We start from the raw sequence: 27,753 nt of genomic DNA, 5'->3' as shown, positions 1-27,753 counted from the left end.
ACATCTGTACACATTCTCCCACTGCGACTCCAGCACGCTCCTTGATATCAAGCCTAATGGTATAAAACCTTGCTTGGTCCTCTCCTCTGAAAGAATTTGGCACGCAGACAGAATAGGAAGTCCCAAAGGAGAGGACCCTCCTCGGTTAGGGACGGACAAGCCTTTTTGTTCGGGGACTCCCCGCAACAAACCCCAAAATATTTGTGGACATCTGCCCTGGGCTCATCTACATGCATAGCCCCAGCCTGGGGGGGGTGACCTGCTCAGGAGACAATGGTGCTGCAGTCTGATCTATAGCCACTACTGCCTTTATATTCCAGCTCAAAGAACAGACTCTAAAAACTGGAAAGAGAGAGGACTAAGGGAATGTCAGGACCTCTTTCCAGGGAGGATTGATACAACTCGCATTTTGGTTTCTCCTCCCTCCAAGCCTCCCAGGAATGATCATTTTTCACCATGCAGGCGACCAGACCTTTGTCCATAGGCTGCCATTCAGGGGAACTTGGCGTAGTGAAGGACAGTGGATACAGAAGACAGGATGGATCCATCTGAATGAAAGGTGGATTTGGTGGTCCCTAAATTATCCACCAAATAGTGAAGCTTTTAGCAACGCGTGTTGAATTTAGATACATTTGTCAAATAAAAAAATATTGATATTTTTATACAAATTTTGTTTTTGTGAAAAGCATCATTTAATTTAAGATTGCTATTTTTCCCAGTGACTTCACAAAGCAATCACAAGTAATCCTGAGAAAAACTATCATTAGTCCTGTTGACTCGTGTCTAGTAGGAACAATAACACCATCTCCTGGTCACAACATGAACTGTATGTGTAAAGCGCATGCTCACAATAAGACAGGGCTCTCAACACATTTCTTTGTACCCATTCTCCTCCAGTAACATGATGCCAATATACACTGAACAAAAGTATAAAACTCAACATGCAACAGTTCATATAAAAAAAAGTGTGAATTTAAATAAATTAGGTCTTAATCTATGGATTTCACATGACTGGGAATACAGAAATACATCTGTTGGTCACAGATAAAAAAAATAAAAAAATTAAAGGTAGGGGTGTGAATCAGAAAACCAGTCAGTATCTGGTGACCATTTACCTCACGCAGCAGAAAATAAATCTCCTTCACATTGAGTTGTTCAGGCTGTTTGTGCTCTGTGAAATGTTGTCCCGCTCCTCTTCAATGGCTGTGCGAAGTTGCTGGATATAGGCTAGAACTGGAACACTGTTGTACACGTCGATCCAGAGCATCCTAAACACGCTCAACGGGTGACATGTCTGGTGAGTATGCAGGCCATGGAAGAACTGGGACATTTTCAGCTTCCAGGAATTGTGTACATATAATTGCGACATGGGGCCGTGCATTATCATGCTGAAACATGAGGTGATGGCGGCAGATGAATGACACAATGGGCCTCAGGATCTCGTCACGGTATCTCTGCATTCAAATTGCCATCGATAAAATGCAATTGTGTTCGTTGTCCGTAGTTTATGCCTTCAAATATCATAATCACCATGGGCAGCATCTTAGTAGCATCTGATGTCAACAAACCACCATACACGCTGTCTGCCATCTGCCCGGTACAGTTAAAACCGGAATTCATCCATGAAGAGCACACTTCTCCAGCGTGCCAGTGGCCATCAAAGGTGAGCAATTTCCCACTGAAGTTGGTTACGACGCCAAACTGCAGTTGGGTCAAGAGCATGGTGAGGATGACGAGCACGCAGATGAGCTTCCCTGAGACGGTTTCTGAGTTTATGCAGAAATTCTTTGGTTGTGCAAACTCAGTTTCATCAGCTGTCCAGGTGGCTGGTCTCAGATGATCCTGCAGGTGAAGATTTTTATTTTACTAGGCAAGTCAGTTAAGAACAAATTCTTAATTACGTTTACGCCATACAACGGCCAAACCCAGATCGACGCTAGGCCAATTGTGCACCGCCCTATGGGACTCTCAATCACAGCCGGTTGCGATACAGCCTGGAAGCCAGATGTGGAGGTCCTGGGATGGTTACACGCGGTCTGCGGTTGTGAGGCCTGTTGGACGTACTGCCAAATTCCCTGAAACGACATTGGAGGCACCTTATGGTAGAGAAATTATTATTCAATTCACCGGCAACAGCTCTGGTGGACATTCTCAGATCATCCCACAGGTTTAGAAGCCAGATGTGGAGGTCTTGGGCTGGCATGGTTACACGTGGTCTGCGGTTGTGAGGCCGGTTGGACAGACTGCCAAATTCTCTAAAAATGACGGAGGCAGCTTATGGTAGAGAAATTAACATTCAATTCACCGGCAACAGGTCTTGTGGAAATTCAATTCTCTGGCAACAGCTCGGGTGGACATTCCTGCAGTCAGCATGCCAATTGAGACATCTGTGGCATTGTGTTGTGACAAAACCGCACATTTTAGTGGCCTTTTATTGTCCCCAGCACAAGGTGCACCTGTGGATTGATCATGCTGTTTAATCAGCTTCTTGATATGCCACACCTGTCAGGTGGATGGATTATCTTGGCAAAGGAGAAATGCTCAGTAACAGGGATGTAAACAAACTTGTGCACAACATTTGAGAAATAAGCTTTTGATGCATCTGAAAAATTTCTGGGATCTTTTATTTCAACTCATGAAACATGGGACCAACACATTACATGTTGAATTTATATTTTTGTTCATTATACTTTCAAGCAATGCAATCATGTGAACGTCTGCATGGGAGGCATTTATTAATTAAAATGATCAACCAAGCTCCTTTTAGACTCTTGCCCTAATATAATTGGTTACATTATTTCTCGTCTCTGCATCACAACAGTCGGGGAAACAATCAAAAGACCAGCATCTGACAGGAATGTAGTCCAATGCAAATCAAAAATGTGTCTCGCGCTTATAAATTTAGCAAGACGAGTCATCAGAAAACATTAAAAACAAAACCCAGGCATACAAAACTCCCTACATTCTCCAGACCAGACCCATCATGGTTGGTTCCTCCTGGTACAGTACATTGGTTAAAATAAAAAAGTTACAAAACTGTATGACTAAACATGAAAGTTTAAAAAAAAAAAAAAAAAAAAATGCTGAAACTTCCACTCTAGCGTTACAAACTAACTCTATCCACGTGTAAACAGTTCCTGTCATTTCCTACATGGGAGTCTTCGTCCCTGTGGTACTTTGAGCTTTGGCCTTCTCCTTTTCCAGATGTTTCTGAAAGAAAAAAATAAAATAAGGGACAGCGTTTAGATTTCAGAGCAAATGTTTTTCTGACGCTGACAAGTGTTTGATATAAAGTCAGAGACGTATTGGTGTGTTTTGTGTCAGAGCTTTAAATGACTGCTTAGATATTTTGGTATATCTGCTAATTGACTAAAATATTGTATATGTTTACCTTGAGTTTTTGGTAGTGAGATTGACTGCTGCAGTGAACCTTCTTGGCTGTCTCCTCATTGGAATAGAACAGGAAACAGACTCTACAATAGTATCCCATCTTCACATATTCAACACCTGCAATCAGACAACAGTGTCACTATGATGTTTGGTTGTAAGAATTTCACTGTAAGGTCTACACCTGTTCTATTCAGGGCACGTGACAAATAACATTTGATTTGAACATTTGGTTATAATGTATGAAATATGATATAATCTACATGGTCAAAAGTATGTGGACACCTGCGCGCTGAACATCTCATTCTAAAATCATGGGAATTAATATAAAGTTGCCCCCCCCCCCTCTTTCACTCCTACAACAGCTTCCACTCTTCTGGGAAGGCTTTCCACTAGATGTTGGAACTTCCATTCAGCCACAAGAGCATTAGTGAGGTCGGGCACTGATGTTGGGTGATTAGGCCTGGCTCGTAGTCGGCGTTCCAAATTCATCCCAAAGGTGTTCGATGGGGTTGAGGTCAGGGCTCTGTGCAGGCCAGTCAAGTTCTTCCACACCGATCTCGACAAACCATTTCTGTATGTACTTCGCTTTATGCACGGGGGCATTGTCATGCTGAAACAGGAAAGGGCCTTCCCCAAACTGTTGCCACAAAGTTGGAAGCACAGAATTGTCTAGAATGCCATTGTATGCTGTAAGGTTAAGGTTTCCCTTCACTGGAACTAAGGGGCCCGAACCATGAAAAACAGCCCCAGACCATTACTCCTCCTCCACCAAACGTTACAGTTGGCACTGTGCATTGGGGCAGGTAACGTTCTCCTGGCATCCGCCAAACCCATATTTGATGTTGGACTGCTAGATGGTGAAGCGTGATTCATCACTCCAGAGAACGCGTTTCCACTGCTCTAGAGTACAATGGCAGCGAGCTTCACACCACTCCAGCCGAGGTTTGGCATTACGCATGGTGATCTTAGGCATGTGTGCGGCTGTTCGGCCATGGAAACCCATTTCAAGGAGCTCCCGACGAACAGTTCCTGTGCTGACGTTTCCAGAGGCAGTTTTGAACTCACAACCGAGGACAATTTCTACGTGCTTCCGCACTCGGCGGCCCCGTTCTGTGAGCTTGTGAGCCCTACCACTTTGTGGTTGAGAAGCTGTTGCTCCGAGATGTTTCCACTTCACAATATCAACACTTACAGTTGACCTTGGGCAGCTCTAGCAGGGCAGAAATTGAAAGTCACTGAGCTCTTCAGTAAGGCCATTCTACTGCCAATGGTTTGTCTACGTAGATTGCAAGGCCGTTTGCTCGATTTTATACATCTGTCTGCAACAAAAAAATAACTGAATCCATTAAATTAAAGGGGTGTCCAGATACTTTTGTTTGTGTAGTGTATATATTTTTAATGTGATGGACAAGAGTTGCCTGACAGAATTTTTTTATTATTCTATATGTTATAAAAAAAATAAAAGTCTTTCTAAATGCATAGAAAACCATTTTCCCTCTAGAGTATTCATCTGAGCATGTCCTTACCCACTGGGTGGTTAGGCTCATAAGGCCCCAGAGGAACAGGACTGGTTGATGACAGCTTCCCCTCGGCCTGGGATGGTGTGCTAGCAGTCTCTCCATTCTCCTCAACGCTCCTCACACTCACTATGGAAATTGGCGTCTCGTTTTCCTCCATTTTGATGTTCTACAGTATAGAGCAATAGAGAGTCAGTTCCTTAAGTTACTACCTTCGGTTGACAAACTAAAACTGCCTCGGGTTACATCCCAAAATGGTGTCATATTCCCCATCAGATCATCATAGAGGAATTGCTGATGATGACAGCGAACTACCTTTGACCAAAGCCCCATAGGACTGTGATCCGTAGTAATACACCATAGTGAATATGGTGGCATTTTCAGAACAACCAAAGCCAGATAAACTTACCATGTCAGTGTCAATCTTGTGTACAGCTGAGTTCTCAGAGGGTTGACCGTGTTCTCCCTGGACCTCCTCCTCCTTCCTAACCTCTACCTCACTCTGCTCAGTGGGCGTCTCCATCTCCTCCTTGTCTTCTTTGTCAGGCTCGTCTGCCGAGGATGCCGCCGTCTCCTCTCTGGACTTCTTGACTGGAGGTTCTTCATCCTGCTTGGCTGAGCTTTTGGCTGCTGAGCTCCTGTGGGAGCTCGTTTCACTGCCTGATCGCTCCCTCTTCGACGGCCTCTTCTTCTCCTCGGAGTCAGGGCCTGGTGGTCGGTGTCTAGTGTGGGAAAGAGCATTTCATCTTTAGTGTCGCGGAAGAGCAGCATCTTAGTAGTGACAGAAATAAGTTGAAATGTACAACGCTCACAGCAATTACATGAACTGTTGTTTCATTTGACTCACCCGTATTTGAGTTGTTTGTACTTCCTGCTCACGTACACCGTTAGTCGCTTGCCCTCGAATTTAGGGGGCGTGTCCTTGTAGGTCTCAGACATTCTCTCAGCGTCCTCTCCACGTTCCATCTCAATGAAACACTAGAAATTAAATAATTAACATACAAAACAAATTTGGATTTCTATTGTATCCCACTCGTTTCCAAGAAGCTCTGTAGCCGAAGAGAGAACAAGATATTTCATTACCTCGTTGCGAGATCTGTTCAGGAAATAGCGTCTCACTTTGCCGAACGGTTCAGCAATTTTCAGAAGAGAGGCATCTGAGGATTTGAAGTGGGGGATCTGTCCCACGTATACCACTCTCCCACTCTGCAAGAAGATCAGAAAACATTACAAAACAACTTCTACTGTAGAAGGCTGACCAACAATCTGCAGGTACGGAGCTCACCTGAATGGTAGCGTATGTCTGTGAATGGTAGATTTTCACAGATTTCCCACACACAGTTGGTGTTACATTCCCACTGTAGAAATTGACCATTGCTTTTGCCTCCTCTTCTGAATTGAGTTGCAGAAAGGCCTATGTTCACCAACAAACAAAAGATACACAATAGGGACACGTTGCCTTCACTATTTTTCGCTTCACTGTCAAATTAATCTATCAACCAACCAACCAACTAACTAACTTTACCTCGGGTCTCACGTCAAGCACCAGGTGCTGAACTACTGTACCGAAGGGTTTGGCCAGGGCCAAGATCTCGTTCAGAAAACCATAGGCTCGTTTAAATCCCACAACGTTGACCACTCTCAATCCCCCTATTTTCTTATAGCTTCCTGCAGAGAGAATGAGAGCGACAATTACACAACTGTTTACTTTTCCAACAACAGTTGCTGTAGCTTATTTTCACGTGGGGCGACACTGTAGCAATGGTTTTCAATTCCACAGACGCTGTCATCAAGCATCCTAAATTAAATGATCAAACATCATGCTAGGAGGTGAAGTTAATGTTGTTTACCTGAAGAGGAGTACTTTTCTTTGGATGAGGAGTCCTGTCTCTCCAAGTCATCGTCCTCTGCCAGCTCATCCAGAGTCACAAAGTCATCCATGTTCTCTGGGAAATCCTGCTCCATGCTGCCCTCCTCCTGTCGGAAAGGAACAACATGTCAACATATTAGTTACATATTCAACATAAAAGTACCAGTTAAAAGTCTGGACACCTACACATTCAAGGGTTTCTTTATTTTTACTATTTTCTACATTGTAGAATAATAGTGAAGACATCAAAACTACGAAATAACACATATGGAATCATGTAATAACCAAATAAGTATTAAAAAAAATCAAAATATTTTATATTTGAGATTCTTCAAAGTAGCCACCATTTGCCTTGATGACAGCTTTGCACACGCTTGGCATTCTCTCAACCAGCTTCACCTGGAATGCTTTTCCAACAGTCTTGAAGGAGTTCGCACTTATGCGGAGCACTTGTTGTCGGCTTATCCTTCACTCTGCAGTCCAACTCATCCCAAACCATCTCAATTGGATTGAGGTCGGGTGACTGTAGCAGATAGGTCATCTGATGCAGCAATCCATCACTCTTCTTCTTGGTCAAATAGCCCTTACAGAGCCTGGAGGTGTGTTTTAGGTCATTGTACTGTTGGGGGGGAAAACGATAGTGGAACTAAGCCCAAACCAGATGGGATGGCATATCGCTGCAGAATGCTGTGGTAGCCATGCGGGTTAAGTGTGCCTTGAATTCTAAATAAATCACAGACAGTGTCACCAGAAAAGCACCATCACACCTGCTCCTCCATGCTTCACGGTGGGACCCACACATGCGGAGAGCATCCGTTCACCTACTCTGCGTCTCACAAAGACACTGCGGTTGAATCCAAAAATCTCACATTTGGACTCATCAGACCAAAGGACACATTTCCACCGGTCTAATGTCCATCTCTCGTGTTTCTTGGCCCAAGCAAGTCTCTTCTTCTTATTGGTGTCCTTTACTAGTGGTTTCTTTGCAGCAATTCGACCACGAAGCCCTGATTCACGCAGTCTCCTCTGAACAGTTGATGTTGAGATGTGTCTGTTACTTGAACTCGGTGAAACATTTATTTGGGCTGCAATTTCCGAGGCTGGTAATTCTAATGAACTTATCCTCTGCAGCAGAGGTAACCCTGGGTCTTGCTTTCCTCTGGCGGTCCTCATGAGAGGCAGTTTCATCATAGCGCTTGATGGTTTTTCCGACTGCACTTGAAGAAACTTTCAAAGTTCTTGAAATGTTCCGTATTGACTGACCTTCATGTCTTAAAGTAATGAACCGTCGTTTATCTTTGTGTATTTGAGCTGTTCTTGCCATAATATGGACTATCTTATGTATACCACCCCTACCTTGTCACAACACAACTGATAAGCTGAAACACATTAAGGAAAGAAATTCCACAAATTAACTTTGAACAACGCACATCTGTTAATTGAAATGTATTTCAGGTGACTACCTCATGAAGCTGGTTGAGAGAATGCCAAGACTGTGCAAAGCTGTCATCAAGGCAAAGGGTGGTTACTTTGAAGAATCAAACAAAATATATTTTGATTTGTTTAACACTTTTTTTGGTTACTGCATGATTCTGTGTGTTATTTAATAGTTTTGATGTCTTCACTATTATTCTACAATGTAGAAAATAGTAAAAATAAAAACCCTGGAATGAGTAGGTGTCCACACTTTTGACTGGTACTGTATGTCAACATATTAGTTACATATTCAAAATATTAGTTACATATTCAAAATAAATGTTTACAATATGAACAATATACATTTTTTTATTTTATTTAAGGGAGATATGTCACTGTGCTCAACAGAACAAAAACACAAGAGTAGCGCCAACTTGTAAGCAAGACAAATATAATATTTTCTTGGACTGTAAATGTTTTCTGTTGTTGACCTACCTGGTCTGCAGGTAGTTGTTCCTCATGCATGTCTGAGCTCTCTGCTGGCTCTGAAGACGGCATGTCATCCTTGTCCTCGGTCTCTGGCTCATCTGTAGTGGCTTCAGTTTCCATCTGTTCACTCTCAGGCTCTCCCTCTGCTTTCTCCTCTGGATCAGGCACAGTCCCCTCCTCCACCTCTGACCCCTCAGCCTTCTCGGTGACATCACTACTGCTCAGAACCTTTGCAGTGCTCGGAACATCGTCAGAGTCCGGAGCAGGTTCCTTCTCCTCCTGGGATTCCAGACTGGTGTTGGCAGCAGTCTCTGGGTCTTCCGTCACGGCTTCAGCCTTGTCCTCTGACGGCCCATCATCACGTGAACCTTGGTCTCCCTCTCCTTTGCACTCCTCAGCTTCATCTCCCTCCATCACACCAGCCACCTCGTCACCTGACCCCTCTCCCTCTCTCCCTGACCCCTCTCCCTCTGCACTGCAGTCCTCTCCTTTTCGTGGTTCCTTCTTGCCCTCTTTGGCTTTGCTGCTAGAGGAAGATTTAGCGCTCCTGGAGGAGGAACCTCTGTCTTTGGGCCCAGTACTACTGTTGCTTCTCCTTCTCTTGTCATCCATCAGTTTGTTGGAGCGATTACTCACACTGTTACAGACAGACAACAATCCACAATCAGTACAGCGACCTCTGTGAAAAAAGGCCAACTAAGTCCTCTAATATGATAATGAAGCACTGAATCAATCTTGGAATTCTTACTTTAAGGTCTTGTACTTGGTACAGATGTTTAAGCGGACACTCTTTCCATGGATGGTCAGTGGATTCAGAGTGTAGTACTTCACCAACATCTCAGCATCCTCTGCAGACTCCAGCTGAACAAAGGACTTGGAAGACGAACGCAAACGTTTATACATTTTAAGCTTTCATGACAGATCCAGAATATAATAAAAAATTATATCCCCAAGCCTCCTTGCAGCATGCCTAAGGCACGTTCACACAGGTGAGCAGGGACCCTGGGCATCTTTCTTGTGGGGTTTTTCAGAGTCAGTAGAAAGGCCTCTTTAGTGTCCTAAGTTTTCATAACTGTGACCTTAATTACCTACCGTCTGTAAGCTGTTAGTGTCTTAAGGACCGTTCCACAGGTGCATGTTCATTAATTGTTCATGGTTCACTGAACAAGCATGGGCAACAGTGTTTAAACCCTTTACAAATGAAGATCTGTGAAGTTATTTGGATTTTAACGAATCTTCTTTGAAAGACAGGGTCCGGAAAAAGGGAAGTTTCTTTTTTTGCTGAGTTATTTAAAAAATTATATGCGCCATTTAGCAGACGCTTTTATCCAAACGTTAGTATATTTTTTATACAGAGAACAATAGGACTTTTACCTCATCAGTTAGAAACAAGTGTTTCTCCACGGTGCCGAAGCGCCGCGCGATGGTGAGGAGTTCCTGCTTCTTCTCATTCTCACGCGGCAAGTTGGAGAAGAAGACTACCTGCGATTGGTTCGCTGGCGCTGGCTCTTTGCCTTGTTTCGCCTCCCGGTTGATTCTCTCAGTTCTGCTGTCTTTCTGTATTCAGAAAGAGGAACATATTACGTGTACTGATCTGCATGCATGATCACTGCTTGAATTGAATGGGGTAGTTAACGGTCAGCAAAGATAGATATGCAGCTGAGTGATTTGAAGTATTTCATCTATACAACAGATACAGGCAAAACTAATGAAAATAGATTAATAAGGACACTCCAATATTACCTGAATCACCATGATTTCCTTGGACAGATAACAAGTGATTTGTTTCCCATACAACACCGCTGGGGTCTGCTGGTAGAAGCTCACCACATCCCTAGCTTCCTTATGAGTCTCCATTTCTAAAAAGGCCTGTGGAGTAGAAATACGCATCATGAACCCTGTGTTACAGGACCAGTCAGCAGGTGCTCTAATACAACAACGTCATCCGCTTACTTCTGTTAAAAATAGGTACTAAGAGCAAGTCAAGCGTTTGAAAGAGTTTGCATTGTGATCTATATAATTCCAGTTGTACTGTAATACGTTAGTTACTCTGTTGAAGCAGAATTTATATATACATTGTAATAAGAGGAAAGTTGTGTGAAAACACAAAAGGGGTGGTTTCCTGGACACTCAAATTAAGAATCTTTATCGTCAACGACTAGGGGCGTCATTTCTCAAAAGTGTGTGGGCACAATTTTTTATATATATATTTTTTAAAGACAACCTCGCGTTGTGCGACAGTTTCCCCTGCAAAGATTGGTCTTAATCAAGTTTGAACTTGAGGGGGAAGCGTGTGTATTTCCCCTCACTTCTCAGACCATGCATACGCAGAATTTCTAGTGGTTGATCAATTGCATTGCAAGGAAATATTGTTGTGTTTTTTTGGAGGGGGGGGGGGGGTAATTGAAGTGTTTGAGGCATGGGGATTCTAATAATGGTCGGCCAATAAAAACAGAAGGTAGGTCTAATGTGAAGACAGATGTATTTGCCGTTGGGGAAGGAGATTGTATAGGAGCACATTGACTGATATGTTTCTAATACTTTTATTTGGTCAGAAATGTTTGTTTAAAAAGTCACAGCAAAATATTAAAACATTCTGCCCACACCTCTACAGAAATGTGATCAAATTTACCATTGCGCTTTAGAAACTGTCATGACCCAGTTCCAACATTTCCAAATCACACAGCAAATGAGTGCGTTTTCCCAGGCGGGGTTGTAACGCTTGTTCACGAGCGCAGAAATACAGTATGGCTCTGACTTATCATAAAAATTAATTTGGATAAATCCCATTAGTTTGTTGAGCACGCAAATTCTAGAATGTCCACGCAGGCCCAGAATTGAACATGCCCCTGGCAAGGTGGCACAAAGTGTCGTGCTTTACCTTGTTCTTCAGTACCAGGTGTTCACAGAGAGTTCCAAAGGGTTCAACCAGGGCGAACAGGGCTTTGTTAGACAGAGGACTCCTGTCATATTTAGCCACCACTACTTTGCTTCTGATCTGAGGAGGAGAACAGTTCAGACAGATACAAAAACAGGTTGAATCCATGACTTTCACACCAAAGACATACCAGTAAAATACATACCAGTAAATTTTGATGAGGACTTACCTGGTCACTGCATTGCAGTAAAAAGACTGTATTTGATCAAGATAATATCATGACAAATAAAACACATTACCTGCTTAGGTGCCATAGAGTGTTGATGTGGCTTGCCTGATCCAACATTAGATCCAGCACCCCCACCTAAAAAGACATAAGAGGTTTTATATATATATATATATATATCTATATATATATATATATATATATATCTTCCTTTGTCCCTAGACTGATTACAGGGTCAGGAAGCCAATATGTCATTTAGTAATTTGGGTGAACTAGGCCTATCCCTTTAATGACAATGATAACATGGTAATGAATACAAAAATTCATCAGTAAGTGACAGGAATAAGTATACATTGGTTGCATCCGAAAAGGTACCCTATTCCCTATATAGTGCACTACTTTTGGCCAAAGCCCTATGGAACCCTAATGAAAAGTAGTGCACTAAAAGAGAAGAGGATGCCATTTCAGACACAGGCGTAATCTTTCACACAAACACAGCATTACCCCAGCCGGAGCTCATGCGCCCTCCTCCAGCCTGCTGCCTTTCAGCCATGGGGATTGGTCCCAGGAGACCGGCTGATTGATTGGTGGTCTCCAGTTGATGAGACCCACCGCTGAAAAGGGACAAACATGAGATTCAGTCTAATTACATAAGACTGATTCAGCCACGTATTTAAAGTGCAACTTCACTTCCTGAGTTGGCCTCGTTTTATATTTGGTTCATTAAGAAATCCATGACTTGTGTCCATGACTTAATTCAAACTCGAGTTGGTTTTGGGGTGTGGTTGTCTCGTGTGTGTGTGTGTGTATGTGTTCGCAGGTGGCAAGAGTTAAACAAATTATTTAGACAATTAATTTTAGCTGACTGGTGTGCGACGGCGGTAAATTTGGTTTGAATTTGGATAGCCTATCCCCGGGGCTAGTTAGGAGCCGTCAATAAATTAAACAATGTAAATGAGATAATATTCTCATTCCTTTTAGTTCTCAATAAATGCTTTCAATATTTGTAAATTAATTTCTGCAATTTATAGTTGGTTTGAGGGTAAGTCATTGAAATTTCAACATATTGTCCCCGTTTATCGATGGTCCCTAACTAGCCCCATAGGGATATCCAAAGGCAACCCAAATTTACCAAAGGGATTCCAATCGGGTCGAGTGCAGCTGCACGCCAAATTTATAATTTCTAGTGTGATGCCAGCTGTCGGCAGGATTAAAACAAAGCCAACCTTCGTTTATGTTGTGATGCAGTCAAGGACCACAAGCCTCACAAAACTCTGTTTTGGACAAGACGGACTTTATGACCAAAATGACCGTATTTACACTCTGTAGTCAATGTTGACAGTAGAATAAATGTTTCACACTCATAGATGCCACATAGGCTGTTTTCTAAATGAAAAGTTGTTTTTTTAAGGGGCAGTTACTCTTTAAAGTCTAAACACCTGAAGGTTTCTTGTTAACTGGTTCTTGTTCTTTATCAACTCTTGGGACTAATATTTGCAAACATGTTATAACAACCGGCGTGTGTGTGAGAAAGAGAGAGCGTGTGTGCACGTGCGGGAAAGTGAGACACATACCTTCTGCTTGTGGCCATGTGTGGATCCCATTCTGGGTACCTAAAGATCATGGGAGAACATTGGTCAAAAATGATTTTGTTTTAAAATATATATATTTTCCCCTCTCTCTTCGTGCATTAGTTCAAGCAGGCAGGGTAAAAGTTGTATACAGACCTTTCAGTGTGTATCACATTCTTCAGTGGCTATTTGAACATTAGTCAAAACAACCTTGTTGCTAAAAAAAGGTCTTTACATAACGTAGTGTGTTTGAAGAGGAATAGTAACTTACATTTGCAGGAGGAGCCTCTGGTTTTCTGTGTGGCGTAATCCATCCGTGTGCTGGTTCCACTCCTGCAGACCAAGACACCCACTGGATGAGTGACTGATTTACTGAATACATACACTGTGTACATCAATTGGCTCCCACACCAATTAGAAAGCAAAAGGGTGATTAAACTACGGCTCTTCAAAAAAGGAGAAAGAAGCTGAATAAGTGGAGATATGATGCTAATATAAAACAGACTTGTTGAATCATTACTTAGTGTACTGTAGAATTGGCTTTTCATCACTTGATAAATCAAAAGATATAAAATATTTGATTATAAAATTCAAAAAAGTGGTCTTGAATTGAAAGTGTCCGTGCGTGCATGAGAGTAGCAATCAAACTGAGATCAGAGCAGACGGTGTGAAATAGACAGGTAAAGTGGAAAATGAATTGGAGTTAATACTCACCATGGTAGAATGCACGTCAAAATCACAAAGAGCGCACACATGGGGAAACATGTGAGGTATAACTCCTAAGAAGTCCTGCACTTTGCCTTGGGACGGGGAACCCATTCTCCTGGTCATAAAGACACTGTCTGCCGCTGAGGGGGGACCCATGCCCATACCGCTGTAGCGATCATGGGAAAGATCTGAATACCACCCTGGATCTCTTGCACCACTGCCGTGGCCATAGTCGAGTTCGTACCTTCCAGCTGAAGTGTCTTGGATAGAACTGTAGCCCAAGTCTCCTTGCTGAGCGTGGGCCGAAGCTTGCCCGATGGAACCACCCAGTTTGCCAACACGCATGTCGCCCCAGTCGTCTCTGCTGGCTCTGTATGAGGGCTCAGAGGAGAGGCCGGACAGGTCCCCTCTAGAGTTGCCTGCCATGCGTCTGTCAGACTCCACCTTCCGGTTCTTAAGCTGCATTATAAGGTGAGGCAAGGTCTCCACACTAATGTTGTCTTCTGGGATCTGTGCCAGCATGTCTAGGTCAGCGGGCGACAGGCCCAAGCTGGCAAACAGCTTCATGGAGTTGCCAATGTGGCTGCCACCACCACGACGGGACAGCTGCGGGTCACGGTCACCCTCACCACCCCCCATACCCGAGGACATGCTGTGCAACTGTCTGGAGGTTGAGCCATGATGGAGACTGTCTGAACGCTGTTCATTCATGCTGAAGTTGAGGGTCTCAGCAGCAGCCAGGAGCCCGCGTCCCACAGCAAAGCCTTTCTGAGAGCTATCAGATGGAATCTTCTGGGACATGGCAATCCTCAAAATGGCTGACGTGCTCTAAACTAACTCAAAGTGAGATTACACAGCACAATAACAGAATAAGGAAGCAGTTAAGTGAGGGCCAATTTAGAAGTCTTTGAACGAAGAGAAGATTCAGTCAATTCAAAAACTGACAACGACGTGGCAACAAGTCAACGTGGATGAGGAAAAGGAAAACTCTCCTCTTCATCTGATGGAATATTTCTGCAGAAACATAATGGTGAAAGTGTAGGGTGTAAGTTCTTGTCTGCCACCCTCCTCCACAGTTAGCATGGGGATATGGAGGTGCAAACAACACTGTCCGCAGCCAGGTTCAGTTAGCCTACAATGTACAGATAGCAAGTGTAGAGAGAACGGCCCAATTGAAATAGTAGTCAATTGAACTGTGTTCAGAATCAGAATGTTAGCTTTATATGAAAGAAACAGGAAGAACCATTTATAAAAGCATTGAAGAGACCACTCACAGAAAAGGAGGGAAATGTACAGTAAAGATTCAGACGTGAATTGACCTCATACGAAAGTAGAGGAAGATATACAGTATCATTAACTGTATGTCATAGCCAGAAGAGAAGATATATCAAACATGGGTTCATCTTCATAGAGAAAGGGTAATGCACCAAGTGACCAACAATTGTCCTAACTGCAGTTTGGAAACAACTTGAAAAATAGCTTAATTTTTAGTTACAAGGTTACAATGCTTAAAAAGGGAATTTGAATCCAGTCTCTGGATCAGAACACTCTTAGATCCAGCTATAGCAAAGACAACAGTATAGAGAATGTATCGAAACATTAGCTATTCAAGTTGCTAGCTAACACGAGATGCAGCTAACCGCAAGAGCTGGTTTTTCGCTTTTTGTCTGTGCTGCCAAAAACATTTCTACTCAGTACGTGAATATTTGCTGAATCCTGTGCGTAGGAGATATAAACACGTTTAGTTTGAAGATAATAGTAACTAACTAAATGTTAATAGGTAACAGCAGCATAACATATATTTGATGTGAAAGGCAAGGCCTCTGGCCTAGCTAGCTTACGAAGCTAATTTGCTGGCAGCGAGCTGAATGTTTTCATCATGAGATGTATATTATGCTTCAAAAAAAATAGGAGATCAGTATAAACAATATATATGCGTAATTTGTAACGTTAGTTATTTTACAGTCAAACGAAGATTTCACGAATTTAGGGAACTCAGGTTTATTGTCCTTACCTGCGCAGGATGGGCTCACGCGGCGTTGAAGCTATATAACGAAAGTCTCAAGGAGGATGCGCCCTGATCACGTGGGAGGGTCATAGGATTCGTCCAATCTCTGACGCTCAACATGTAAACAACAGCCTCAGCGGCCATTATTGTTCACTTGTCTTGGAAATAAGAGTTGGAAAGAAACAAAAGCAACAACGACAGCTTTGAACCTTCACCTGGTAAGTTGACTGTTATGAAATATATCGTAACGTTATATTAACATTGCTGTGGTCCATATAAAACAGAAATGTGTGTGCCTACTTGCTGCTTTTAGCCTTTATATCGAGTCGTCTTAACAAAGGTAGACACGTTTCTTTAAATAAATATAATCTTTATTTAACTAGGCAAGTCAGTTAAGAAGAAATTCTTATTTACAATGACGGCCTACACCCCAACGACGACGTTGGGCCAATTGTGCGCCTATGGGACTCCCAATCATGGCCGGTTGTGTTACAGCCTGGATTCGAACCAGGGTGTCTGTAGTGACGCCTCTACCACTGAGATGCAGTGCAAAATCACTGAATTACTGAAGCGGTCTAAGGACCGCTGCGCCACTCGGGAGCCCGAAACTATAGTTAACTATAATCGCAGTGTTGCTGTCATTTTTAACTACTGTGTTTTTTCCCCCGAGTTGTTGATTGTTCATTGCTGTGTCTTATTATTACTGTGTTCTGAAATGTTGTATTATTTCTTCTGTTGGTCTATTTTTGAAGATACAGCTAACCTACCTCATCTTTGTTACAGCCAAAATGAAAGACCCAAGTCGCATCAACAACACCCCAAGTCTCAGCAACAGCGAACTTATCCTACATGGACAGTTCATCAATGATGACAATCCCTTTGCTGAATACATGTGGATGGAGAATGAGGAGGAATTCAACAGACAGGTACTCTAATTATTCTGCCTATTGATCAAGTACTAGATTAGGTAACTAGTTGATTTAATATTTCATGCCTATATCACACACAAAGAAATAGCTGTTTTTGTAATAGCAATGTATCATTATTTCAATAATTTAGTGTTGCGAAGAGTGGGTGTCTAAATAATTTTGAATGCTTTGTCCGCAGATTGAGGAGGAACTGTGGGAGGAGGAGTTCATTGAGCGGTGTTTCCAGGAGATGTTGGAGGAAGAGGAGAATGAATGGTTCATCCCAGCAAGAGATCTCCCTCCAACCCTCGGTCAACTCCAGGACCAACTCAACCTACTGGTCCTCTGTGACACAGGCTTCGTCGACGGCCTGGCGGTAAATGTTTCAGTGATTTTGGCTTGTCCAGGTTTCCTTAAAGTAAAGTCTGTGGAAAGTAGCCATTTTAGTTGGCCTAGTCCTAGTCTTGTGTAGGAAACCATTCATGCGCAGGATCAGGTGGCTTGCCAGGCTAGTCTCGTGTGGCCATCCTTCCAAATATTGTCTCTTTGACTCATGAAAAGCCTGTGTTGCTGAGGCTAGCCTAGTCCCAGATATGTATGTGCTATCTTGCCACCACATTTCAAGTTTTATTAGTCGTATGTACGGGATACACAAAGGATACACCGTCCAACGAAATGTTTACTTGTAGGTTCCTTCTCGACAATGCAACAACAAAAATAAATAATAAAATATAAGAATACAAACAAAGTAAATTTCTCAGTAGAATAGAAGAACATTTTGAGCATACGTATAAAGTATGATTTTTGTCTTGTTTGGCAAGATAACACAGGCTGGAACATACTTTACTAAGAGTAGGCCTATAATATCTCCATTTGTTTTGATTGAATAATTTCTGTAAGCTTTGATTACATTTTTCCAAATGTTTTTTTTCTCTTTAGATCAACAGCAATTTGAACCCTGAAGCACAAGAATTCGTACCAGGATGGAAGCACTGAGACTAGTCCTCTGATGAACGAATCATCTGTCCACACTGAAGCCAGTGTAGCAAGATCTGTTGGAGTTCTGTTACACTGTTGCACTTAATGTGTTGCCAAAGTTTTCCAGCTAGCCCTGCATGTTTAACGTTTTGAATAATGTTGTGTATATAAATCATATGTTTGTTGTAACTCTTCTGAATGTAAAAACAGGGTAGGAGCCAGAATACTTTTTACTTGTATTTCTTATTTGAATATTATAGGCCTATGTTATGTAAGTTGTTCTAACATACCTGCCCCATCAAATAATAATTTTCTGTTCAATCAAAACTAGTGGTTCATCTCAAAATCACAAGATGTATTTTTCGTTAGATCTTTGTTTGTGTTATGAATTCAGTAACAAAGTTCAGAGAACATATTTCTTTATACAGTCTCCTTTTGTTGAAATGCAGTTTGCTATGAGATTAATATGTAATATATTAGCCAGGTTTAAAGGTGGATGTTATAAATTAGATTACCTACTTTATAATATGTCTCTTATTTGTTTGTGTTCTACATTTATCTTTCTTTTCAGAGTCTGAAATGCCAGGCTTATTTTAGATTTTATTTTCATTGCACCTCTTCTTCCTGACATTATCTTTCAGAGCCTGGAGCTTGAAATCCTACTGCCATGTCGATGTTGACTTTAGTTTTTTCTAAATGCACCTAAAAGCAAAACTACTGTATAAAAACTTACCAAAACTATTGTACAAAAATAAAAATGTTTTTTTTCTTTAAGTATTTGAAAATAAATGTTGGACTATATATTTTGTGATTTCACACAACAAATCATGGCCCCTGATAAATTCATACTCTTGTTTTATATATAGTAAACAAACTGCAATCGATTTTTATGGGTGCGTTCGTAAATCCGCTCTGGCTATATACTCCGATCTCATAGTACTCTCGTCTGAGTGCCAGAGCGCAGAATAATTCGTGAATTTACGCTCAACACCGGTAGAATATAGTCGGTGTCAGTAAAATGTTGCCAGCAGCACAGTTACAGCCACCACCAACGCTCTGGATAACATGAAAACAGTTCTGCTATGGCAAATAAAATAGTCAGTGAGGTGTTCTCATATTTGTGTCTGGAAGTAGCTCGCAAGTTAGCTTGACTGCGGTTGTGAGGTCCGACCGCTCGGTTCAACCCCACTCCTCGGCCAGAGCGTTACGAACCGCCAGAGCGCACTCTGGAAATGCAGATCAATTTTTACGAAAACACACTTTTTTAAAAAGTGGTTACTTCCGGTTCCGGTTTAGACGCCTGGGAAGCTAGCTAGCTACTTCGATACAGGTTTCAGTAAGATACTTAACGAATTAACGTATATGCCGACATTTATGTTTGTATGTATTCACAAATTATCTTTTAAAAAATGCTAACGTGAGAGGAAGGTAGCTAGCTGACGTTAGCTTTGCTAGCTCAGCCAGTGTCGGTTTCAAGTAAATGTAAACAGCAACGTTATGCTTTTAATAACTTAGATGACCTTTCCCAGTAGCCTAATATTGAATCCATATTCCCTAGATTGCTTCTTTGACCCATCATCTCTTCACTGGCAACTTTCTCAACAGAGATTAGATACGTCTACGTTCCAGCATGTCTCACAACTACTCCGACAGACGACCACCACCAGCTAAAGATCTAAGAGATAGCTCTTTAGACTCTCCAGATCACCTGCACCCCGGAGACCACAGTGACAATGTTTACAGATCGTCTCAGGAGCCACCATCTCATTGCACAATACCATCCTACCCATACTCCTCATCCAGAGCCTCCGCTGCCACCGAGTCCCCTTACTCCTCCTCACTAAACAGGTCAGACCAAACTCTCCTGAGCAGCTGTGGGCTCGAGCCCAAAGACTTGTCTCTACTAGCCGAGATGCCTGAGGATCTCAACAACGTGGAGAACCTACCACATCTGGTCCTGGAGATCAAGAAGAAGAGGGCGACACAGCAGTCGCCATATCCAGCTATGATCTCTTACCCTCTTGCTGCCATATCTCGTCCCCCCTCTGCTACCCCGCCTCCAGGCCGTGTGTGGGAGCAGGGTGACCGGAGTCATTCTCAACAATTAGACTACCCGTTGGACATCCACCCCTCTCTTCCCCCTTCCCAACTTCTTCCCACAGAACAGGCTGAGCCCTGGCAACTAGATCGGCATGGCATCTCGATGCAGTACACATGCTCTCGCCTAGAACCTGTACCTGTCCAAGATGTGGACTACCCCTATGGTAAAGAAACTCCCAGAAGTTACCAAACTCCTAGGTCCACTTACAGCACGGCCCAAGGAGGAAGCAGCAACAGCTGGAAACCCCCCAACTCATCCCAACCAGCAGTAGATTACAGGTACTCACCACCACCGACTACAGACTACAGACCACGCCCAGACCAAGATGTCCCAGTTGTCACAATCAAGATGGCCACCTCTGGCAACACTCCCACCAAGAAGGCTGCTCTTGACTTCCACGGAGAAATCCCCAAAACGTTTCCTCATTCGTGCTCTCTCTGTAATATTACCGTGCTCTCTGAAAAGGTATGTAGCTTACTTCCTCTTATTTCTGAGTGCATGATCTGGATCTCAGGTAGGTTCATGTGTGTGAAAATGTCCAAAGTGTATCAATCTTAAGCCTATTTGTACCACTGATAATATACAGTTAATGCATAGGCTGTGATTTAACATGCGTAGCAGTATCTTAAATATGAACAACGAGAGAAACATTATTATTTGCTTTTTGTTGCAGTACTGGTTCCCACATGCCAATGGAACTCAACATGCAGAGGGACAGCTCACACTTCTTAAAATGTGAGTAATCACATATTCAAGTAGTTTTTCCAGTTCTGCAATCATCAGCATGACATTTCAAACTCGTACTGTCAGTATTGATATTGTAATAGGCCTAGCTTAAATCGATTAAGTTCCTAAATTGTCCAGCTTTTAACATTCCATCTCTTCTTCTTGTGCTTGTGTTTTAGGTATCCTGAGTGGGATTGCCAGATGCAGACCACCAGAAAGTGAGTTCACATCTCTCCGCGTGTACGCTACCGTTGACATCTCTCCGCGTGTACGCTACCGTTGACATCTCTCCGCGTGTACGCTACCGTTGACATCTCTCCGCGTGTACGCTACCGTTGACATCTCTCCGCGTGTACGCTACCGTTGACATCTCTCCGCGTGTACGCTACCGTTGACATCTCTCCGCGTGTACGCTACCGTTGACATCTCTCCGCGTGTACGCTACCGTTGACATCTCTCCGCGTGTACGCTACCGTTCACATCTCTCCGCGTGTACGCTACCATTGACATCTCTCCGCGTGTACGCTACCGTTGACATCGCTCCGCGTGTACGCTACCGTTGACATCTCTCCGCGTGTACGCTACCGTTGACATCTCTCCGCGTGTACGCTACCGTTGACATCTCTCCGCGTGTACGCTACTGTTTGGGGTCACTTTTATTATTAATATACCTTTATTTCAACAAGAAACACAGACTGAGACCAAGATCTCTTTTACAGCTGGGCCCTGCGTACACATGTTTACACATACAGTTTAGGTACAATGATTAAGAAACTACACAAGACAAAACGATCACAGATAACACAAAATATACAGCAGCAGATTGTTACATTTACACATAGGTTATTCCCCTAACAGCTTAAGAACTTGCATTACCCAAAGCAGTTACAAGCAATACAAAAATAAAAATCCTCCAATAAATGTTTAAAATGGGCAACAGGGGGACAAGAGTCTCAAGTTTAAGTTTAGTCTGCAGGCTATTCCATAGGCAAGGAGCGTAACAGGAAAAGGCAGCCATACCCAACTCTGTGGAAGTCGCATGGGCCTCAAGTGTAATCCATGCTTGAGACCTGGTGTTAGGAATTATAATTATAATATTGATGAGTGATGATAAATAAGAAGGTAGTTTATTCAGAAGTGCTTTATAGACAAACACGAGAGCATGTTGTTCTCGTCTCACGGACAGCGAAGTCCAACCCACATTTTGATATAAAACACAATGGTGAGTTCTGTAGCTAGCACCCGTAATAAACCTAAGTGCGCAATGATAAGTAGCATCCAGCGATTTAAGTGTGGATGCCATAGCGTGCATGTAGATAATATCCCCATATTCTATTTCAGACATAAAAGTAGCTGGCACAATTTGTCTTCTATTTGTAGAGGACAAACATGTCCTGTTTCTATAGAGGAAGCCTAGCTTGATTTTTTTTGCTGTTTACAAAGTTCTTCAACATGCATTTTAAAAGACAGTTTATCAACCAACCATATCCCTAAGTATTTATATGCTGAGACCTGATTAATTCAAGAGTCATCTAAGCTCGTAAGTGCAAGTGTATTTTCAACCATCTTTTTGAATCTTTTAAGAAATGTCCTTGTTTTTGATAGAAAAGCAACAAAAAAATTGTCCATTAAAATAACATAAAATTGATCAGAAATACAGTGTAGACATTGTTAATGTTGTAAATGACTATTGTATCTGAAAATGGCAGATTTTTTTATTTTTTTATGGAATATCTACATAGGCGTACAGAGGCCCATTATCAGCAACCATCACTCTTGTGTTCCAATGGCACGTTGTGTTAGCTAATCTAAGTGTATCATTTTAAAAGGATAATTGATCATTAGAAAAGCATTTTGCAATTATGTTAGCGCAACTGGAAACTGTTGTTCTGATTTAAAGAAGCAATAAAACTGGCCTTTAGACTAGTTGAGTTATCTGGAGCATCAGCATTTGTGAGTTCGATTACAGGCTCAAAATGGCCAGAAATAAATAACTTTGTTCTGAAACTCGTCAGTCTATTCTTGTTCTGAGAAATGAAGGCTATTCCATGCGAGAAATTGCCAAGAAACTGAAGATCTCGTACAACGCTGTGTACTACTTCCTTCACAGAACAGCACAAACTGGCTCTAACCAGAATAGAAAGAGGAGTGGGAGGCCCCGGTGCACAACTGAGCAAGAGGACACGTACATTAGAGTGTCTAGTTTGAGAAACAGACGCCTCACAAGTCCTCAACTGGCAGCTTCATTAAATAGTACCTGCAAAACACCAGTCTCAACGTCAACAGTGAAGAGGCGACTCCGGGATGCTGGCCTTCTAGGCAGAGTTGCAAAGATAAAGCCATATCTCAGACTGGCCAATAAAAAGAAAAGATTAAGATGGGCAAAAGAACACAGACACTGGACAGAGGAAGATTGGAAAAAAGTGTTGGACAGACAAATCTAAGTTTGAGGTGTTCACAAAGAAGAACATTCGTGAGACGCAGAAAAAATGAAAAGATGCTGGAGGAGTGCTTGACGCCATCTGTCAAGCATGGTGGAGGCAATGTGATGGTCTGGGGGTGCTTTGGTGGTGGTAAAGTGGGAGATTTGTACAGGGTAAAAGGAATCTTGAAGAAGGAAGACTATCACTCCATTTTGCAACGCCATGCCATACCATGTGGACAGCGCTTAATTGGAGCCAGTTTCTTCCTACAACAGGACAATGACCCAAAGCACAGCTCCAAATTATGCAATAACTATTTAGGGGAGAAGCAGTCAGCTGGTATTCTGTCTATAATGGAGTGGCCAGCAAAGTCGCCGGATCGCAACCATATTGAGCTGTTGTGGGAGCAGCTTGACCGTATGGTACGTAAGAAGTGACCATCAAGCCAATCCAACTTGTGGGAGGTGCTTCAGGAAGCATGGGGTGAAATCTCTTCAGATTACCTCAACAAATTGACAACTAGAATGCCAAAGGTCTGCAACGCTGTAATTGCTGCAAATGGAGTATTCTTTGATGAAAGCAAAGTTTGAAGGACACAACTATTATTTCAATTAAAAATCATTATTTATAACCTTGTCAACGTCTTGACTATATTTCCTATTCATTTTGCATCTCATTTCATGTAATTTTTCATGGAAAACAAGGATATTTCTAAGTGACCACAAACTTTTGAACGGTAGTGTATGTGCTTTAGTATTAATGTAGAAAAGATCTTAACAACAGGCCTTTTTAATCCCTTCAGTGGTGATGAGACCGAAGAAGAGACCGAAGAAGAGACAAAGAGACCGAAGAAGAGAAGAAAAGAGAAGACTGGTGGACCTTCCCATAGATTGATTAACTACTTGGGTAAACTCACTGCGTTAGTGTGCCTATTACAGTGCACTGGGAAAGTATTCAGACCCTTTGACTTTTTCCACATGTTTTTACCTTACAGCTTTATTCTAAAATTGATGAGGGGGGGAACGATTTAATCAATTTACACACAATACCCCATAATGACAAAGCGAAAACAGTTTTTTTTAAATGTTGCTAATTTATTTAAAAAAATATTACATTTACATAAGTATTCAGACCCTTTACTCAGTACTTTGTGTAAGCACCTTTGGCAACGATTACAGCCTCGAGTCTTCTTGGGTATGATGCTACAAGCTTGGCACACCTGTATTTGGGGAATTTCTCCTATTCTTCTCTGCAGATCCTCTCAAGCTCTGTCAGGTTGGATGTGGAGCTCGCTGCACACCTATTTTCAGGTCTCTCCAGAGATGTTCGATCAGATTCAAGTCTGGGCTCTGGTTGGGCCACTCAAGGACATTCAGAGACTTATCTTGAAGCCACTCCTGCATTGTCTTGGCTGTGTGCTTAGGGTCATTGACCTGTTGGAAGGTGAACCTTCGCTCCAGTCTAAGGTCCTGAGCTCTCTGGAGCAGGTTTTCATCAAGGATCTCTGTGTACTTTGCTCCGTTCATCTTTCCCTCGATCCTGACTAGTCTCCTAGTCCCTGCCGCTGAAAAACACCCCCATAGCATGATGCTGCCACCACCATGCTTCACCGTAGGGATGGTGCCAGGTTTCCTCCAGACGTGACGCTTGGCATTCTTGGCACTTGGAACTCAACGAGTTCAATCTTGGTTTCATCAGACCAGAACATCTTGTTTCTCATGGTCTGAGAGTCCTTTAGGTGCCTTTAGGCAAACTCCAAGCAGGCTGTCATGTACCTTCTACTGAGGAGTAGCATCCATCTGGCCACTCTACCATAAAGGCCTGATTGGTGAAGTGCTGCAGAGATGGTGGTCCTTATGGAAGGTTCTCCCATCTCCACAAAGGAACTCTGGAGCTCTGTCAGAATGACCGTTGAGTTCTTGGTCACCTCCCTGAACAAGGCCCTTCTCGGAAGAGCTCTAGGAAGAGTCTCAAGGAAGAGTCTTGGTGGTTTCAAACTTCTTCCATTTAAGAATGATGGCCACTGTGTTCTTGGGGACCTTCAATGCTGCAGAATGTTTTTGGTACCATTCCCCAGATCTGTGCCTCGACACAATCCTGTCTCGGAGCTCTACTGACCACTCCTTCGACCTCATGGCTTGGTTTTTTGCTCTGACATGCACTGTCAACTGTGGGACCTTTATATAGACAGGTGTGTGCCTTTCCAAATCATGTCCAATCAATTGAATGTACCACAGGTGGACTCCAATCAAGTTGTAGAAACATCTCAAGGATGATCAATGGAAACAGGATGCACCTGAGCTCAATTTCGAGTCTCAAAGCAAAGGGTCTGAATACTTTTGTAAATAAGGTTTTTCAGTTTTTTATTTGTAATACATTTGCAAACATTTCTAAACCTGTTTTCGCTTTGTCATTATTGGGTATTGTGTGTAGATTGAGGATTTTTATTTATTTAATCAATTTTAGAATAAGGCTGTAACGTAACAAAATGTGGAAAAAGTGGTCTGAATACTTGTACTAGAGAGATTTACATGGTTATCAAAACGTCACGCCAGGGTAAGCCTACATGAAACACAGCCCTTATTTTAGGTGTTACAAAAATATCCCATGGGAAATTTGGGTGGAAAAAACAATTGGAACCATTTCCCGGTTTGACCTCCTAGGTTTTATGGGTATTATAACACCTTCCCTGTGGGGCTTTATTGTGCATAGGCCAGTGACAAAATATCTGTTTAATCCATTTTAAATTCAGGCTGTAATACAACAAAATGTGGAACAAGTCAAGGGGTGTGAATGCTTTCTGCAGACTCTTTTCATACATTTTTCTTATTTTGAATTGAAACCACAACTCTGTTAGTGCCATACTCTACTAACTAATCCACACAGGACCATTTGCTGCGATTATATGTACAATCATTTTTTGGGGGGAATGATTATTATTATAACGTGCCATTAACTTACCTTTTCTATTGTCCTGTAGGTAAACCGTCAAGTAGCGGCTCTAGAGAAAGAAAAGACCCTAAGACAAAGGTTGCTAAGGTATTGTTGTTCTTCCTGCTATCTAGTTTTCTTACTATCTAGTTTTCACTTTTTATTTTGTGTGTGTTTTCACAATGTCTGTTTACTTGCCTATTAATTTCCAGAGGAGTGGCAAAGTGGTTTGTGCCAAATTTTCCGCCCGGTGTCTCAACGAAGATGGTTTGAAGGACCTGATTAAACCGTTTGGGGAAGTTGTGAAAATCATCATGTTCCCTGCTTTGGTAAGAAGACTAGTAGCCTATTCATCCTGCCGTCTATAGAAATAGATAATAAATGTGTTTTCAATTCCTATGAAATAGGAAATTGACTGAATTATAATAATACAAATCTTATAGTTATTAAAAGTAATGTAAGGAAAGAAATAGAATCGCCACCTGTCATGGCCTCATTGACTTCAATAGGGATATCCATTCTAGTTATAATGTTTTTATGGTTCTTGTAACGCTGCAGCTTCAGGCGTTTGTGGAGATGGGCTCAAAGGACCAGGCCGCCGATATTGTGACATACTACCTCAGTAACCCAGTGATGGTGAAAGGAGGACAAGTCACCTTCTCTGTCTCTTCAACATTTAATTTCCTGCAGGTACATTTTTACAAGTTGAATTAATTGGCATCATTTCAGTTAAGTTTGGTTAAAAGGGTAATTGCATATTTTCTCTAAAACAACCCCACACACACACACAGAGTATTATTCAATGAGTTAAATAAATACATTTACGTCCGTATAGAGTTCCCGGGTGTTGCGTTTTTCCCCTGTGCCTTCTGGCAAAGAGTCTGCCGCGTGGAAGAGAGAGTTACTGGCCGTAGCTGAAGGATTTGGACCTGTAAAGCGCACTCTATTCTTACCCACGCAGGTATTAAACTGCATTTTTGCTTAGATTTTTTTTTTTTGGTCTGTGTTATAGTCTTATTATATAATTTGCTTACAGTGTTCTGTCCTTGTAGGCATTTGTGGAAATGACAAATGCACTAGATGCACAGAAGCTGGTTGGACACCATACGTCTAAACACCTGAAAATAGATGAGATACATATTAAAGTGGCCTTCTCTTCAGAGTATAATACACTTCGGTAAGTTGATGCGTCCCCCTTGTTGTGCCATTACCTTTTGTTTTGCATGCAAACATTCATTAATTATGGCTTCTGAGTTCAGACTGTCAGACACTGTAGATGTCATCATTATAACCACTGAATTAAAGAAGAAATAGTTCATTTAAACTCTGTAAAAGCCAGAAACGTGGGAATAAAAGTGTTATCTGTGAACTTTCTTTCCATCCCATCATGCAGGACCATATCTGACAGGAAGTCTTCAGACATGAAGTCTAAAGACAGGAGCAGGAATTCTGAAGACCGATCTAAGAGGAAGAGAACCCCAAGCCACAGAAGGTGGTCCCTCAGCCCCAGGAGAGATTCCCCAACCACCTCAAAAAGGAGGAGGAGTAGAGAGAGGGATAGCGACCACCACAAAGAACGAGTGAAATCAAACTGTGGGGGTAAAGGCAGGCCA

General features: G+C 42.3%; 3 protein-coding genes across 4 annotated transcripts; 2 read left to right on the top strand and 1 right to left on the bottom strand.

Annotated features, from left to right (window-relative positions):
- Positions 1-2,605: 2,605 nt before the first annotated feature.
- Positions 2,606-16,168, bottom strand: LOC139581746 (matrin-3-like). Of its 2 annotated transcripts, XM_071411842.1 has the most exons (20): positions 16,080-16,168; positions 14,072-15,079; positions 13,629-13,690; positions 13,361-13,399; positions 12,291-12,400; positions 11,860-11,924; positions 11,564-11,680; positions 10,426-10,551; positions 10,057-10,239; positions 9,431-9,555; positions 8,689-9,319; positions 6,758-6,884; positions 6,433-6,575; positions 6,193-6,321; positions 5,991-6,113; positions 5,755-5,885; positions 5,317-5,629; positions 4,917-5,076; positions 3,392-3,507; positions 2,606-3,210 (listed from the first exon to the last, which is right to left on the bottom strand). In XM_071411842.1, exons 2-20 carry the CDS (start codon positions 14,864-14,866, stop codon positions 3,148-3,150), a joined length of 3,558 nt encoding a protein of 1,185 aa, XP_071267943.1. In that variant the 5' UTR covers positions 14,867-15,079; positions 16,080-16,168; the 3' UTR covers positions 2,606-3,147. The 2 variants fall into 2 exon arrangements, with proteins under 2 accessions (XP_071267943.1, XP_071267944.1); XM_071411843.1 differs by lacking the exon at positions 16,080-16,168 and having other exon boundaries at positions 14,072-16,072.
- Positions 16,157-18,748, top strand: LOC139581751 (polyadenylate-binding protein-interacting protein 2-like). The gene is made up of 4 exons (XM_071411850.1): positions 16,157-16,291; positions 16,857-16,999; positions 17,181-17,357; positions 17,921-18,748. The coding sequence occupies exons 2-4, from the start codon at positions 16,862-16,864 to the stop codon at positions 17,975-17,977; spliced, it is 372 nt and encodes a 123-aa protein (XP_071267951.1). The 5' UTR covers positions 16,157-16,291; positions 16,857-16,861; the 3' UTR covers positions 17,978-18,748.
- Positions 18,749-19,231: 483 nt separating this feature from the next.
- Positions 19,232-27,672, top strand: LOC139581749 (matrin-3-like). The gene is made up of 10 exons (XM_071411846.1): positions 19,232-20,525; positions 20,734-20,795; positions 20,966-21,004; positions 24,012-24,115; positions 26,190-26,248; positions 26,353-26,469; positions 26,699-26,830; positions 26,976-27,101; positions 27,177-27,317; positions 27,534-27,672. Exons 1-9 carry the CDS (start codon positions 19,590-19,592, stop codon positions 27,252-27,254), a joined length of 1,653 nt encoding a protein of 550 aa, XP_071267947.1. The 5' UTR covers positions 19,232-19,589; the 3' UTR covers positions 27,255-27,317; positions 27,534-27,672.
- The last annotated feature ends 81 nt before the right edge of the window (positions 27,673-27,753 follow it).

This window comes from Salvelinus alpinus, chromosome 7 (genome assembly GCF_045679555.1).
Source record: "Salvelinus alpinus chromosome 7, SLU_Salpinus.1, whole genome shotgun sequence".
In the NCBI taxonomy this organism is placed as follows: domain Eukaryota; kingdom Metazoa; phylum Chordata; class Actinopteri; order Salmoniformes; family Salmonidae; genus Salvelinus; species Salvelinus alpinus.
This window is presented reverse-complemented; position numbering and strand designations above follow the sequence as displayed.

Excerpts from the sequence above, each read along its gene's own strand:
- LOC139581746 (XM_071411842.1), bottom strand. The coding sequence starts at position 14,866 with ATGTCCCAGAAGATTCCATCTGATAGCTCTCAGAAAGGCTTTGCTGTG. Across the intron at positions 11,925-12,290 it reads GCGCATGAGCTCCGGCTGGG|GTGGGGGTGCTGGATCTAAT; the intron begins GTAATGCTGTGT and ends ATGTCTTTTTAG. Across the intron at positions 5,077-5,316 it reads ACAAGATTGACACTGACATG|AACATCAAAATGGAGGAAAA; the intron begins GTAAGTTTATCT and ends TCTATACTGTAG.
- LOC139581751 (XM_071411850.1), top strand. The coding sequence starts at position 16,862 with ATGAAAGACCCAAGTCGCATCAACAACACCCCAAGTCTCAGCAACAGC. Across the intron at positions 17,000-17,180 it reads AGGAGGAATTCAACAGACAG|ATTGAGGAGGAACTGTGGGA; the intron begins GTACTCTAATTA and ends CTTTGTCCGCAG. Across the intron at positions 17,358-17,920 it reads GCTTCGTCGACGGCCTGGCG|ATCAACAGCAATTTGAACCC; the intron begins GTAAATGTTTCA and ends TTTTCTCTTTAG.
- LOC139581749 (XM_071411846.1), top strand. The coding sequence starts at position 19,590 with ATGTCTCACAACTACTCCGACAGACGACCACCACCAGCTAAAGATCTA. Across the intron at positions 24,116-26,189 it reads TAGATTGATTAACTACTTGG|GTAAACCGTCAAGTAGCGGC; the intron begins GTAAACTCACTG and ends ATTGTCCTGTAG. Across the intron at positions 26,831-26,975 it reads CAACATTTAATTTCCTGCAG|AGTTCCCGGGTGTTGCGTTT; the intron begins GTACATTTTTAC and ends ACGTCCGTATAG.